Source organism: Sinocyclocheilus rhinocerous, unplaced genomic scaffold (genome assembly GCF_001515625.1).
Source record: "Sinocyclocheilus rhinocerous isolate Xijiao unplaced genomic scaffold, SAMN03320098_v1.1 scaffold1588, whole genome shotgun sequence".
Lineage (NCBI taxonomy): Eukaryota > Metazoa > Chordata > Actinopteri > Cypriniformes > Cyprinidae > Sinocyclocheilus > Sinocyclocheilus rhinocerous.
This window is the reverse complement of record NW_015648510.1, coordinates 970,509-987,700: the sequence shown is the minus strand read 5'-3', so window position 1 is coordinate 987,700 and position 17,192 is coordinate 970,509. Positions and strand designations below refer to the sequence as shown.

Genomic DNA, 17,192 nt, shown 5'->3' with positions numbered 1-17,192 from the left:
GAGAAAGAGAGAGCGCGCGCGGTGATTCACTCACGCTGTTTGTGAAATTACGTCTCACACAAGGTTTTCAAATTACTTTGTAAGTTATTTAATGAAGAAATATGAAGGTGAGTACCTCACCTTCAGCATTATAATTATTTCACCCGCGCCGGACAGAGACTGAGACGGTGCCGCTGCATGTCGTGCCAAACCTCTCACGGCATCGTCATCAGCTTAAGATCGTTTTTTTTAGATCGGCCTTTTAGAGACCGCCGAACAATCATCCCAACGTGATTATCGGCCGATAATGATCGGTTGCCGATCAATCGGAGCACCCCTAAAACAAACCTCATTGGTTTTTGCGGAGACTCAAACATGCTAGTTTCAGCCACAACAAATTAAGCTGCGAGAAAAAAAAAAAACCCTAATTGGTTCTCAACCGTCAAGCAAGCACGATTGATCTTCAGTTTACCATATCTGGCATGGTCTATGTATGTGCGTTAAACTGCCTAAAATGAATCTGCTCATCAAATAAAGAGATAGAAAAACTTGGAGTAAACCACTGAAATTCTGTCTTTATGAACACTTTGAAACATCAAAGTTGTGGTTACGTGGATTTTCAAATAGAGGGACAGAAATCTTTCTTCATTTAAAATACAATTTTCATAAAAAATATTTTGTGTGTGTCTTAAGAATTTGGATGAGGTAAGTAACTGATGACAGGATTCTCATTCCTGGGTGAACTCAACTCTTATGCTTGGCATTCCCAGCATTCACACCTGCATTTGCGTACTTGTATAGACTATATATTGGGCCTAAGCCCCACTGGGAGCTGCGCATGATCTGCCAATCAGATCAATGATACCGAAAGCATTCCCAAAGTGAAATGCCAAGGTTTGCACCAGAGACGGGAACGAACACACTCTAATCTTTGTTTCGAAGAATGCTTAGATTAATTGTACTTTGAAGTTTACTCTACTGGGCACAAAGACACCGCAATGCCAGGATTAATTTAGACTTATGACAAGTTAGAAGGCCCTAAAAAGGAGTTTTCAGCATCCTCCCTGCTCCAGAGCTCAAAGGGGAAATGGGTTTGTGCTGTGCTTTCCAGCTCAGTGAGCAGTTATCCGAATTACACACCTCCAAAAAGACTCCTTTATGTTCCACTAGCATAAACCCCTGGCTCTGGAGCCAACTCTCAGCCCCCTCTCTCCCGGAATACTGTGAGTGATGTATTTGAGAAGGGCAGTGAGGGGATTGGGAGGCAGGAGAGAGAGCGGGAAAAAGAATGAGTGAGTGAAGCGGAGACTGAGCCAGAGAGAGCACAGTAAGAGCCATTCCATGTTAATTAATACACGCTACGCTCTGGCACTAATCAATGTGACGAAGAAACATGGAGAGCAAAGGAGTAATTACTGTGTGGCTGAAAACTGTGGATCACAGACAGAATCGGTGTCCTAAAGAGACAGAGGGAAAACCAGGAGCCAAGCAGCAAGAAAGAAAGGCCAAAAACCAGGAGTTTTACCTGCTTTACCCTTGGCCTTCCTGGAGAGAACTTCCTCTTTGAGATGGCTGGCTTTCCCATACCTATCTTGGGCGTAATGGGGAAGAAGGTGGTGTTGGAAACACTGGGGCTGTATCCAGCCGGATTCAGGCCATGGGTAGGCGTCTGGCTTTGAGACATCTCCCTCGGTGAGGCTTCAGTGGAAAATGGGGACTGGGTCAACTTGGTTGATCCCTCAGGGGACAGTCCTGGGGAATGCTTCAAGATGAGGCTTTTATCCTCAATGGGAGAGCTGAAACTGGAGAAACTGTGGTCGCTGACAGGTGTAGTGTCCATTTCCACGGTAGGACTGCACTCTGCAACCAGTGGGACACTATCAGGCTCAGGTAAAATACAAGTGACTTCAGGATCTGCCACCTTCTCCTCTTCGTGCTCTTGTTTGTCTTGATTCTGTCCCTGCTCAATTTCCTCAAAAACACTCTGGGATTCTGGGACATCTGTCATACTTTTATCCTTCATACTGGATGGGTCTGAGGGACAGACATCCATAGGTTCTTCCTCTTGTGCTCGAGAGTGTTTGGGGGAAGTTTCTTTGGTTGGCAAAGCAGGAAGAGCTTTTGAAACGTCTGCTTCAGTTTCATCCTCTGTAGTATCAGGCAGCTTATCCTCCGTTTCCTTCCCCATTTCCAAAGCACAAATGAGACTGTGCTCCTGGTTATGGTCTTCAGTATTGGAAGAGGCCTGAAAGGAGAGGGAGGGAACACCCACTAAAGTGGATGTGCACGGAGGAGGCTCGGAACCCTCTGTCAGAGTGACAGTAACCTGGATCTCCTGGGCAGGTTCAGCAGCTGTGAAAAAAAAAAAAAACTAAGGCGTCTTGTGGCTAAAAAACACATTAATACAAAACATTATGCACATTTCATGGACATGATTATCTGACTAAAAGAAAGACTTACATGACAGGAACTCTTCTGGCAATGTAGGAAGTGGACTAGCACTGGCCTCTGGCTCCAACGCCACTTCCTCCTCAGCCTCATTTACTTCCTCAACAGCCATGAAGACATCTGGATAGGAAAGGGAAGTGTTGAGTTTCAAAGAAAAAACTAACTATTTACTATGCTGAACATCCATAAGGATCAATGAAATTATGTTAATTTTTTTCTATTTAATTTATTAAAAAATACATAAAGGCATTTCTTACTTTAAGTGACATGAACATGCCTCTGAAGAAAGCCCTCATTAAAACAATGACATTCATTAAAATAAATCTAATTTATGAAGTTTGGTTGGCATAATCTTTTAATAATATTTTCTTAGAAACAAACAATGTGTACATTCACATGTATTCAAGGCGTAACATTATTACTTTTTACACTGATGACTTTTTAGAGTCATTAAAGTTAAACTTTTGTTGAAAATTGTCTTTATCTTGGACACTATTGTCATTGACTCTATTGAATTAAAATAAATTGCTTGTGTTTGGTTGTCAGAACTCCAATTATCTTTGCTCAAACTGCATCGCAACATGCACCAAAGAATCTGACACACAGAACACTGGACCAACATTTAGTAAACTGCTCGAAATAATGAAACAGCAGGTCGCCTGGAATCTTTATCTCCACACATATATGGTCAGAATACTTTTCTGAGACTTTTACGTGACTTTTTCTGTATGCCACAGAACGGCACCGCTAACTTATTACATGTTCAACCTCCCTGAAACAACCTGGGGTTTAGTGTATTATTCAAAGGGTACAATCAAACCAGCAACCATTCAGATATCATTCATATGATGAGGTTTCTTCAACAACTTCAAAAAATCAGAGAGAACTTGAGATGTTCAGCTTTAAGAACTTGAATATTACAACTATATTCAAAGTGACCACTCACACCATCAATCAGATGAGATGCAAATGATTTGAACTGCTTTGCTTTAACAGAACAACTATTTTGCAATCCTAAATCGCAACTAAATGCATAATTCATCATTTGGTCTCAATCGACATGGCATGATTGATCAGAGAATGAATAGGGCAACTAAAAAAATTCTACTATTATTAATCTGTATTTTTCTATATCCATCTGTATATATTCAAATTCAACTATTTGCCCCCTCCTCCACCATACATTTATGCTTCCCTCACTCTGATCAGGGAACAGGAATACTTCAGCTGCCACTGCAGCCCATTGTGCCAGGCATCACCATGACAACATATTTACGAGCCCTGCTCTTGTTAGACACTGCTGAGATGGTCTCATACAGGGCACACATAAATGAATAAACAAACACGAGCCATGCTCTGCACTCTTTTTTAATCACTCATACGCAAGACTTCAGAATAACTGTTAGAAGAAAAACAAACAGTGTTCAAATGTCTTACGTACGCATGATTTCAAACTTCAAATACATTTCCGCAACAACAAACTAAACTGATGAGATGAATGAATGAGAACCCACTAAAACAAAACTATTACTACGTTTTGTTTTTTGGTGTATGTACTGGATACCAACATATTTTTTAATTTTTTTATCTGATCATGGGATTCTGTACTTTAGCCAATCAGAAAACTTGTATAAATAGGTGTTGATGTGTAAATGCTAATGGCTGTGATGGCACAGTCGTGACAATTTCGTTAAAAAAATCCTTTTCGTAGTTTAGTTTCAGTTAATTGCTTGGGGAGGAGCTTAAAGTGAATGATATAACATTTTTACATAGCATATCAACTTTATTTTAAAGAGCAAGACAATCCTATTTTGCATGACCACCTTTAATACGTTGGCAATGTAAACCCTATATATCATGCCAATAAAACATCATTAATCTAACCTGAATCTAACCAGGTGTTAGAAACAGTATAGAGCCATCAAAGACTCATGATAGAGCAGCCATCATTCAGAGAGCTAAAGAGATGTTAGGTTGGTTGTGGTGTCCTGATAACATCGCTACACTTATAATCCACTAGCAGCACAGGGAAGATGAAAGCCTCACTGGTTTAGAGCTCCTAGCTATTTTTAACCCAGGCGGACAAGTCACGGTCTAGAGAATATCTTCCCCTCCCCCAGACTGCTGTGCTACAAAGAATGCTACAACAAATACTCGCATCTACACATACCTACATAGATGCACACAAACATCACCTTGTGTCTTCTGAAGTTAAATACATTTTGGTGATAGTGTGTTTCTGTGACGTACTGTATTGTCTAATCACTTAGAAAAGTGCACACTAGACTTGTGCCGGTATTCGGTAATGCGATATATCACGGTAATGAATATGCACGATATTGTTATCGTGCGCACTTCTAAATACCGTGAATAATTATATATTACAAATTATTCAGAATTTTGAATGCATTTTAAGAATACTTTTTTTTTTTTTTTTTTACAGAACCCGACAAAACTCCCACATTGGCGAGCTAACATTTCTCAGGTGCAGGTAAAGGGTTTCACTTTCATCGATCATCTTATCTCCGACATGATTTTGTAGAGCAGTAGTATCTGCATACCGTCATTGTTGTCTTCTTTTTTCCATTTTCTGACAGGTGGGCAACCAGCGTTAAGGTTCACTACTTGGATTGTCAACCAAGATAGTTATAGGTGCTGGATTATATTTTCAATATTATCATATGTGTTGTAATAACATGATATTGATATAAAAAAAATTTAATATTGCGACACCCCTAAAAAAAAAAAAAAAAGCAATGCCAATTAGAAAAGGTGCAACACTTACTCTTGAAGAAATCCAACTTTATTGTTTAAAATATATGTGATGTTTTGGCCAGACATCTGATGAAGGCCTGGATAATGGCCAAGACGTCACATATTTTTGAATATTTCTGGATTTCTTCAAGTGTGAATGTTACTTCTAATTGAGACCCCTTAAAAACATCACACAAAATCAGCAATGTTTTAAAGGCTACGATATACTGTGGCCCTAAAAAAAGTGCATTTTGCCACTGGGGAAAGACAGAGGTTCAAGTCTTGTTGAGCTGCCCAGTAGAGGCAGCATGTAAACAAGCCTCGGGGTACCTCAGTGGACATGCAGAGTTCAAACAAGAGGAAAGGTCGCTGAGGTCATGAGGCATTGATGCGCAATGACTACAGTCCGACTGGACAGACAAGGAAGAAGAGGAGATTAAAACAGGATACTGACATATTCCTACTCCAGAGAGCATAGCAAGTCTGCTGTCTGGCTGATTTTGCACACTGATGCTGGTTTTCAAACACCTATTATTGCTGATCAGGTACGCCTCAGGGTCTGCAAACTCCCATAAGCCCTCGCACTGACTTCACTCTTCAATACTCATCTGACAGTGTCACCTGGCAGCGTTGCACACTGCCTGAGAGCAAAGCAGATGAACTTAAAGGATTTACCATTCCCAGTGTGGGTATGACATCAGACGGGCTCTAGCCTCCAGCCTAACAGATTAACACTTCATAACATCATGAAAGAAGCAGATCTCAAAGCAGCTATGCAGCAGCTACAATCAGCCATCTGTGCTCAGGTGATTGTGTTGTTTGTGCACTGGGTCATGTGAGTAAGCGTGACTGGTTCTTTTCAGCCGTGTCAGGATGAATCACTGATGGCATCACGCATCCATGGCAACAAAAAGACTTTAGATTGGTGGTGGAGTCAAATTACTGCACCGTTGGGAAAACCCTCCCTCTAACATGTGGCCATAAGACTAAAGAGGTTCTATAATTACCTACCTATAAATGTACTAAAGCTGTCAAAAGTACTGCCACTTCAATGCCAAAACAACACTAGAGCCAACAAGATTACTCATTTTTACTAGTCAAACAGTCATCCACAAAAGCACCCAATTAGTTCATGGATCAATGTTTACCTCAAGTAAATGAAGTATCATCGATCATTTAACAGTTTCTGGAAGTTCAGTGCTGAGTCTGACAGAAGTCCAATTGCCACATTCATGCATTTTGAATTGTCATGAATGACCCAATCGCTTATGGTTCTGGTGCGGTTCTCCACTTCTGGTTTTTATATGAACACTCCAAAATAACTCATTTTCAGACATCCACAGCTCATGCAGAGCAGTTTGCAAACAACATGCTACAGTATGTTAAAAGGGTCCTATTATGCTCTTTTACAAAGACTTGATTTTGTTTTGGGGGTTTACTAGAACAGGCTCTCATACTAGGTTGTTCGAAAAACACATTATTTTTCACATATTTTACATGATTGCAACACCTCTCTCCCCAGTCTGGCATGAACGGCTCGAATAGTTCCTGTATCAAATGAAGGCCCGCCTTCTGAAATACGAAATGTGCTGTGATTGGTTAGCTGGGCCCATGTGTGTTGTGATTGGCTCCACTCGTGTGATTGTTTAGCTGGGCCAGTGTGTGTTGTGATTGGCAGCACTCGGCGCCTGGTCTGGAAATTCATGCCCCTTTACCATAGCCGCCTGCGAGCTTCAGTGTAAATATTGCATCAAAATCAAATCAATTTTAGCGCGATTTAAACCTGGATGATTGTAACCACTCTAAGTTCGCCTGCCTTGGAAAAACTAGCATGTCTCCAACATAGTGATAACACTCGTTGCCTTCTCTAGTGCAGCTCAACCAGGTCTCATCCCATTCGTTGATATTTGTGATATCACAAATCCCGGAAAATATGCGTTGTAGTCCAAATGAGTCATTCGTTGTAGTTTTTGAAAAGTGATTTCTGTTAAATAAAATATCTCCTTTTGAATTGGACTTTGAGCTTTGTAACTTCGCAGATCTTTTTTATGCTCAAACAGCAACATTACAGACTAACTAAAGTTGAAAAAGTGAAAAAGCATAATAGGACCCCTTTAATGGTACACAGTAAGCAATGCAAGACTAAATGCTATCTGCTTTATTGCAGAAAAAAAAAATCTAAAACTTTGCCAAACTCACATTTAAGTAACATATTTCAATTCAGCAACAAAATCTGATCACACAAAGAAAAGTGAAAAAAATTGGTGTGATAAAATTTTAATTTCAATAAATGGCTGTTAATACTGTGGTGTTCAGACTGACACAAACATTCGCATGTCACCAGTGCAACAGATTGTTTGTACGGAGAGATGTTTAATTCTCTTTTTCATTGCACTGCGAAGAAACCTGGCAAACCCATACAATCTGCACTTTTGGTCACTTCCCTAGATCCTCTGCTTTTGTATAAAACTTTGACTTGGTGGCGCTCACAGGCTTTTGCTAAGCGACAATGAATAGCACAAGATGAATCCAGAACAGTCTCTCTTGACTCTGTGCTCTTATATTTGGTGGTGTTTGATATGTACACATACAGACTGATTCACTTTTTAACTTTTGCATTGTTCCAAATGTATTTGTCCGTGACAGAAACGCTCCACATTCTACATGAACTCAATCCAGTATTTGTCAAGTCCGGTGGTGTGAACATGTTCAAGCCAGCAGAGACGACAAAAAAATAAAAAATAAATAGCATGCACCTATTATGCAGACTAAAATAATTATAATATCCAGGAACAGTAGAAAGATGATGCTTTTTTATAGGGGGGTTAAAGCTGGTCAGTGAGTCACCTTTTTTTTTTCTTGTTCTGTCTTTATCATGCTCTTTGTTTTTGATCTATATTTTAGTGTTTACATGAATAATTACCTCTTTTTATTATTACACAAATGTTTACTTCACTGAGAACCACTTCGTACTTTAAAACTATGTATTTATTTATTTATAACAAACCCTTTCAAAGTACTGTGTTCAAGTCCGTGCTGTGGTATTAATTGCTACTGAGAACTGTGAAATTTCACTAGAAATGCTAAGCTATGAAAATTCTGGTGTCGTGACAACCCTAGTACGTACGTGTGCATGTGTGCACTCAGTGTGTGTTTATCAGGAAGTGGGGGTGTGGTACGGTTGGTTAACAGGTGGGCGTCTCTGTCTTGATTAGAGCTGTCTCTCTTGGGGGCCCAACAATGGGATGATTGCTTCCTCTAGCTGCTGGCAGTGGCCCAGTCCATTGCTGCTGGCATGACTGGCTTTACAGAGCCCTTACAGCCGGGTCTGATTGTATCCTTTTCTGCCAACCACATGCCAACATATATCAACTCTCCACCACAGGCCCACAGGAAGAAAAAAATAATTGGTAATAAGGTGCAGTTGTAACCATTGCAAAGGCACATGGGAAATTCATCTCTTAACCATCAGGCTACATGAAGAGTTAGAATTCCTAATAAAGGGCCCAAAGAAAATAAGATTTGCTTTTAGCTTCCAGCGTCTTGATGATAGGTCACCAGCTGGGACTCTGAGCACAGGAAGCTTGTAGGTGATTCGTTTCTTTCTTCGGTTGCAGTATTTCGAGAGCTTTGTAGTGTGCAACAATAAGAAAATAAAAATGTCTTACTCAATTCTCCTTGGTGGACTCAAACTGGCCAAAAAAAGTCCACATGAAATGGCACCTGCAAACCATTTTACTTTTATAATCTAATTTATTGTCAGGTAAAACATAATGAGAAAAAGTGAAGTGACAAAATGAGAGGGATTGGTGGACAGACAAGATTACAAAGACAAACACTTTTTCCCTTGTGAATAAAAATGTAAAACTGTAAACAGGGCCATTTTCATTTATGTATTATATACATATTATGTATACTATGAAAGATGCATTAAGATGTGGCGGCAGTGTTTCTCAACCTGCTCACACACTCAGGTCTCTGGCTGAACTGGCAAACACACTGTAATTACAATCAGTGACAGCAGAGAGGCTCATGCCTTGCATCTTTGTCACACTCAATGCAACAGCCTCTGTAACAGTCATGAAGAGTGCTTAACATCAAAGAACCGGCCTACAGCACCTTACAATGACAAAGTAAACAGCAAAAACAAACCTCAACATAACAGGAAAATAGTATAAGCTAAAACCTCCTTACACGGAGAGTAGATTTTTAAACATTTACATTTTTAAATATACTTATTCCATGGAAGAACTGACTTATAATTGGTAAAAGAAATTAAAATATATGATAATAATAATAATAAAAAAAGAAAGATTCTAGACTTTTGCTGGATTACTTTCTTATCACATGACTGGTTAAGAAAGAAAGAAAGAAAGAAAGAAAGAAACCTATACTAAACACACAACCTAAGAAAACGAAATAAGAAAATGAAATTAACCAAATACAAAATTTCATTTTACATGCGTTTATACAGTATGTGTGTTTCATTGTGTATTAAAATGATGTTGACTCTTATGATCTCAAGTGCTTAGCACTAAAATACAGGTGCAAACGTGATCCGATAAATCATATCAATTTGAGGGTCATCAAAAACATACGTAATCACATATTATCTTTTGTGTAAACATTTTAATTTGCTTGACATAAAAACTAGCTTTTAAAAATACCTTTTGTACTATATCAATACTTGACATGCAGGTTAATGCCAGGTGTAAACTGCAATCTGTCTCAGCTGACCACCTCTGATTGGATGGCCAGACACAGATGTAGGCGTAAACAGGGTCTTTGTGTGGAGCAGTATGTCCAGCCTCCAGAACCGTACAATACTACCAACTGCATGGATAACATCCCCATCAGAAGTGTATCAAGTGCTGAGAGACATGTACTCACCCTCGGCTGGCTCTGGGTCAGTGAACGAAGCCTCCTGGCTGCTGACAGGCTGATTGTGCCTGCTCTCCTCCTCTACCTGCTTACACACTCTGCAGGTGTACCCATCTTGCACCTGGGTGTCAGGGTCAGCACCCTCCTGCCTCACACAGTCCACATGAACCCATCTGATAGAGAAACATACAATAAACAACCATCTGTGACAACCATCAATGCCCCAATCAAGGTAACCACCTTTGCCTAAACCCAACATCTTATTTATTTATGAAAGCTGCTACTAATTGTTAACCTGTAGAATAGAGGAATTTCCATTGTTAATACAAATGAAAGCTCTATGTACAGCACCTAAAGCAGAAATGTGTAGCGCATGATAAAAATGTTTTATTTGAGCTACATTTCTTACATCTATCATTGTACATGTTGTACACAAACATTGTCCACTACAGAAATCAGTTAGTGTTTTTTTAAGTGCCTTACACCATGAGCATTGCAGTGTTTTCCATTAATAACCTAGACTCTGGTCATAGTCTAATCTGTCCCGCCACAGTTTGAGTTTCTGGTTCGACCAATAAGGCTGGACTATCCATTTGGCCAACCAATAAGGCTGGACTATCCATTTGGCCAACCAATAAGGCTGGACTATCCATTTGGCCAACCAATGGCAGATGGGGGGAGTATTTGGGAAATTTGACTGGAATTCAACTCATTATCTGTGCAACACCACTGGGTGATGCTAATGGAAACACATATGATGCAGCAAACAGGGTGGATACACAGAAAACAAAGGCTGTGACTAGTCAAATAATGTCATAATGCTTTGTGGTTAGGAAGTCTTCAACAGCTTAAAAATGCTAAGGAAAACACTAAAGTTATATTACCTTACCACAACTATTATAGTATCTGAGCTAACTAAATACAATGAACTTTGAACTAATTATGTCAGTCACGAATTGTAACTCTCAATACATGACAGATCAGATCGGCTGTTGTGCAAAGATTCCATCCACATTCATTACACATGATGCGGCACACAATTACATGTTTGACCCATGGTCAGTTCTCAAAGCAAGAGAATCAAATCAATCTGCCATACAAATTATATGAGCATCTTTTCGTTCACAAAGACATCATTGAGCCACTCTCTAAAGCTGCCGGTTCAATTACCGTGTTCTTCGCAGACGTCTTTGAATTTGATAGATAATTTCTCTATTGGTTAATCACAGTTTTTGAAGCCTGCAGAGAAGTAATCAACTACTATTTATCAACACTGACCGAGTCTTCACAGTAATAATGGATAAAAACACCTGAGCCTGAGACATGCTAAAATACACAATATAGTAACAGCTATGATGTGAAACATCTCTTCCCCATATAGCAGCGTTTACATGCCAGGAATTACAACAAGCTCTGCAGTAATAATACTACAGTAGCTGTGTTAATGCCATGTGGTAGAAACTTGTCAAATTGCATACCAACATGGACAGACTCTCCTTTAAAACCCATGAACAAACTAAGATAAAATAAAAAATGATGCAAGGAAAATACAATTTCGACTACTTTACACACAAGCTCACTTGCAACAAGGATAAACCTGGTTTGTGTCAAACACAAAGAAACCATTCAAATTCAACCAATATTTAGAAACCAAACACTCAAACGCTGAAGGATGACAATGGATTTCCTTAATAAAACAAAATTTTAATGGAAGTCTGTGACCTATTGTTATTATGCAGAAACAGTTTCATTACAGCAATAGGTCACTGTGTGATATTGTCATAGCTGAAAGGGTCATTTCCTACCTCTTACAAGTGTAGCATGAGTGTTTGTCCAGAGGGCCGCCAGAGTCCTGATTCTGCCCACAGATGAGGCAGACCAGCGCTGAATCATGCTGCTGTTGACATCCTTCACACATTACACCATTAGATGACCACTGGCCGTTAGGCCTCACGCCACACTGAGCACACGTTCGGCAGTTCTGCAAAACATAACACACAATTCACTGCAACATCATCCAATGCACGGTTATACAAAATGATGACCGCAACCCCATTTAAAGGGGTCCTATTATGCTCTTTTACAAAGTCTTGATTTTGTTTGGGGGGTGTACTAGAACAGGTTCTCATACTAGGTTGTTCGCACTCGTTGCCTTTTCTAGTGCAGCTCAACCAGGTCTCGTCCCATTTGTCGATATTTGTGATATCACAAATCTTGGAAAATATGCGTTGTAGTCCAAACAAGTCGTTCGTTGTAGGTTTTGAAAAGTGATTTCTGTTAAATAAAATATCTCCTTTTGAATTGGACTTTGAGCTTTGTAACTTTGCAGATCTTTTTTATGCTCAAACAGCAACATTACAGACTAACTAAAGTTGAAAAAGTGAAAAAGCATAATAGGACCCCTTTAAAGTCAACATGAAATAAAAGACCATTTACTTTCATTCTTATTAAGTATAATTCATTAGTGCACATTACATTAATATTGATATCACACTAATCCATATTTAAATAAACTGTAAAAGCAGTCATGCCAACAGTACACTGGTGTAAACAGTATCGCAAGTTCTACTACTGCATTATATGTTCATATAAGCCAGTATTGTTGCTGTACTGCGGAGACCAACAGCTTCAAGTATTATGAATGCTACGAATTGAAAAAAAAGAAAGTAATCTGACAACAATTCACATCTGAACAATGACACTTGAACCTCACAACAACTGCGAACTACAAACTTCATGGGCTCTCTTAAATCAATTTGGATTGAGCTCCAGCATAATTACGGCTCTATAAATCCTCAAAATCATGTTCATCAGTCTGCAACAGCTCTCAATAGGAGCAAAGCACCGGCAAAGCACCATGTCAATTAAAAAGCATACACAAATAAAAGGCACTTCAAGCTCATCAATTGCAGCATTTCAGACTGCAGAAGAGGGGCAAGTATCAGCTCTAATAACCACCCACAGACCCTTAGCAGGAAATCCAAGCCCTGTCAAGCCTCTGATGATGGACAGACTCCTGTGCTGAGTCCTGGATGACAGGTGGGGCTTCTTGGCTGCCTCCACAAAGTGATGAGAGGGATCTGTGTGTAATTTCGTTCAGATTTTCTATTCTTTCACATAAGCAGGATATTTAGGGGTCTACTAAAAATCTGACTACAAACTCAATTTAGGAAAGTATCGTGTAGTCTCACCCTCAGATGGCATACACAGACGACAAAAGAGCTTTCATAAATTGCAAGCTTGAATTTGATTGGCTGACTTATTTCTGCTATTTCTGAAAGTAAGGTGCACAGATTTTTAAATCAGTCAACACAGAAACAAACGGTATGTTCCAATTACCTGATAGTGTTCTGCAAAGTGCACTTCATAAGGCATTTGACCATCTTAAGGGTTTTTGAATTGTAGGAAGTGTATGTTATGTATGAGTCGGTTACCTTACAGGTCGACAAGGTCTTCAAAGTGAGGGTACAGGGGAAGTGCATCAAAACCTTCTAGCACAGCATGCACATTAGGAATAATTAAACTAAAGTGTTTTGGAGGTAATGAATTCTTCATGGTGACTAAATCAAGCTCCAGCATCAATCAAGAGGGAATATACAGTATGCTGTTGAGATGAAAACCAATGCACTCTTCAATCTCACAGTCCATAAACATACCAAAAAGAAAGAGGTGTGTATGCTGCGAGTTATAGGCTCAAAGCAGAAATGAAAGCACTGTGTGCCTCTACTCACAGCAGGCCAGAATCACTGTCACAATGCTGGTTGTAGTCCATACACAAATACAAGCTTACCATGCACCTCCAGCCGTTGGTGGGTATTGTGTCCATGACGGGCTGCAGGCAGAAGGTATGACACCCTTTATCACACATGTCACACACCAGCATTTTGCTGTCATCCCCTGGGTTCCTACAAACCAGATGAGAAAAAGAGAGTAGATTAAAGATAGATTCCAGATACAGGGTTAGGGGCTTTTGCAAATTTCAAGATAAGACATTCTGACCTATATAATGTTGACAGTTTGCTTGCAGCTAGTGGCCAGTTAGGTAAGTTTCAGTGACAAGCAGGGCAAAAGTGAAAATATGTTTAGCCAATCAGATCTCTTTGGTTTTGAGACTTTAGTCTTTGCAACTTCAGGGATCTTATCTATGCACAATCAGCTTGTAACACTCCAAAGAGAAAGGAAAACTTGAAATCGCATCATATGACCCCTTTAATGTTTAATGTACAGTTCTGTGGAAAGAGAATGGACTGATGGGATTTCACTGTAGCCAGTACAACTGACTGACAAAATGACCAGTTGTTTGCTGCAATCTAGCCCTCTCTTTTATAGTTCAACCTTTATTTTGTGTTTCTTCTTTTTCGTAATGTTTAGTTTTATTGACATGATTACAAACAAAACGACTTAGACAATTAAGTGTTCCTTAAAAAAAAAAGAAATTAATATATAGTGCACCGCAAACTTTGTAAATGTTATATTGTTGTTGTCTATGCACAAAAACCTACACTCAATCATTGATCTTGCAGTGATTCCAGTTTAAAAATATTTATGCCAATTATGAACCAAGATGACTGCTTAAATCCACATGGTACTTCTGTTCTTACATTGAGAGCTTCATACTGATTGGCTTTCAAAATGCGCTACAATAAATCAATGATAAATGTCAAAAGCAGTCAATTAATTACTCAGTTCTCTTCCATTTCCATCTCCTAACATTATTAAGGTATTCAAGTTTGTAAGTGGGCTTAATCAAATGAACTGTCATGATGCATTTAGAGACTACCATCTGCAGATAGCAGATTAATCGATTAAACGGCTTATTAATAGAAGTGTTATTTCTCCATTGTGTCTATTTTTTTATCTAAAAAAAGGTTTTACATATACACTGCATACTCTTTTCTGTTTTCCAATATTTTTAGTGAATTTTAGTGAAGTGTTGATTTAAATTATACTTTTTTTTTTTTTTTGCAGAAAATTTAAAAATCAATATTGGCGAGCAAAACGACTAATCTGCTGTCAAGATATCAGTGTCAGCCACTGAAAAAGACACTTTTAACTGCAGCCACCACTCCTCAGCCAAATACAACCTCATTCTACATTTACCCAGGCAAACAAACACCCCATTACTTTCTCTCCATGAGCAATAACACTTTCACTTTGGCTTTTCAGAGCCCAAACCTGTCTAAGTGGTAAATCAGAGGGGAAACAGTGAGATTTATAGAGCCGAGATGAGGTGATGTGACGTTCAGGAGATTTAGCCATTTCCAGGCCTATATTTTCAGCCAATGCAAATCAACATTAAATGAGAACGTCATCTGATATTTACAGCTTAGCTGAGCCATGGTCATTATGGCCATTTTCCTCCACCGATCTGCCTCTCCCAGCCCTACTGTATTTGATACCCAGAATCACATCAACCAAGCACATCATATTGGAGAAGGCTATATAAAATACAATCTATTTTGAATACACTGCATTTTTACTGTAAAAATCCCTGCTTCTCGTGAGGTCCAGGCTCTATGATCTACTGTATTCTGTCTCCTCAGAACAATATACATATAGAAAGACTTGAACACACATTAAAAGTGTCTGACATCAGTCGGATGGATCTCCCAGCAGTCATAGTTAGAGTGTGGCTGCTGGCATGAAAAAACAGCTCAAAACAAAATTCCCTAAGGATAGCCTTGTTTTCACCCATGCTGACATAGAAACTCAATTGTCATTCTATAAAAACAGCAAAACTTCTCTGGCTTTAATAAACTCAGCTGGGCAAACGTAAAATGTCTAGTGAGATTATGCAGTATGCCAAAGACCAACAAATTAATAAAATTACTATTATTATTTATTTATTTTTGTGTGGATTTAAATATAGTAAAACAGAGAAGGAAAAGGGAAAGCAAAAAACAGAAATGCAAAGGGAAAGTGTACAATTTTCAGAACAATGAGCGTTCAAAATTCTCCAGACATCTGAACTTAATTACTCAACTGTGTTGAGTAATTAATGTCCAGGTGAGCTGGATACTCACTTGCATGCGAGGCACACTTTGCACTCAGGACACTGCCAGCCGGCCCTCTTCAGTGGGGTGACAGTGATGTCCAAACAGGCCCCATGGTAATGCTGGCCACACGAACAGCAGAAGAGCTGATCGAGCAAGTCTCCAGAACTGTCACACACCAGACAGTTCACCTCATCTTTCGCTGTAAGGGAGAGTTAATATACAATGTGTCTCCAACTACACAAGGTATATCTTATATGTAGTAATTTATGATGTAAACAGATGTGCTCCATCGGTCTGTCATGAGCATACCTGTTTGCTTACAGTTATTGTCTCAAAATATATATATTTTTTTCATTATATGGCTGTTTAAATGATAATAATAATTAATATATTAAAAAAAAAAAAGCCTCAACATTTTATGAAAGAATCAGCAGAAGGAAACGTGTGTAACATAGAAACTCACATCGGACAAGGGCTTGTTGGATGTGATCCGGGCAGAGGAGGGTGTATGCCTTTATGTCCTGGAAGGTTCCGGCAGCAGCTGCACAGGGGTAATGAAAGGAGCGCCCACAGCTCTCCTCACAGCACTTTATGGATGCTCCAAGGCGCTTACAGTATGCACAGCACTATAAAAAGTGAATACAGAAACATATATATCAGAGGTGTAGTTTCAGTTACATAAATACTCCATACATCACTATTAGCGATGGAGAGTTTAGATTAACTGGTGTTTTTACATAACTCCAAAACTGCTCAAGTGAATAATCTTTCACATTTATAATGTTTACCCTCTTTAGGGGTTCTTTAGGTTAAGTAACAGATCGTTAATAATTAAATATTTGGGAGATGTTTTTCTGTTTTACTGTTATTGTTATGAAGATATTTCTGGTGAGCCCCCGTATCTTGAATTTAGGGGTAGTGGTCGACTAATATGGACTTTTTTTAATGGCTGATGCTGATGCCAATAGCTTAGAGAGCAGGGTGGCCGAAGGTCGATACAGAACTGACTGACACTGACACACAAGTACTATAGCGCAAAAGTACCATAGCGTTTACCTTTCTACTACTAAAAATAGACAAGGCAAACGCTACAGTACCTTTTCATATACCAATTAATTGCTTTGTTTAACAGTT

The 17,192-nt window shown here is 39.1% G+C and overlaps 1 protein-coding gene across 6 annotated transcripts in view; it reads right to left on the bottom strand.

Moving 5' to 3' along the window:
• The window catches only part of LOC107709778 (histone-lysine N-methyltransferase 2C-like), a 157,194-nt gene that overhangs the window by 58,941 nt on the left and 81,061 nt on the right, over window positions 1-17,192 (bottom strand). For all 6 annotated transcript variants that reach the window (XM_016514393.1, XM_016514395.1, XM_016514397.1 and 3 more), the window contains exons 8-14: window positions 16,522-16,684; window positions 16,086-16,257; window positions 13,853-13,967; window positions 11,868-12,043; window positions 10,072-10,235; window positions 2,440-2,547; window positions 1,505-2,331 (exon numbers count right to left, since the gene is read on the bottom strand). In XM_016514393.1, the coding sequence (XP_016369879.1) occupies window positions 1,505-2,331; window positions 2,440-2,547; window positions 10,072-10,235; window positions 11,868-12,043; window positions 13,853-13,967; window positions 16,086-16,257; window positions 16,522-16,684 (1,725 nt within the window). The remainder of the gene's footprint in view (window positions 1-1,504; window positions 2,332-2,439; window positions 2,548-10,071; window positions 10,236-11,867; window positions 12,044-13,852; window positions 13,968-16,085; window positions 16,258-16,521; window positions 16,685-17,192) is intronic.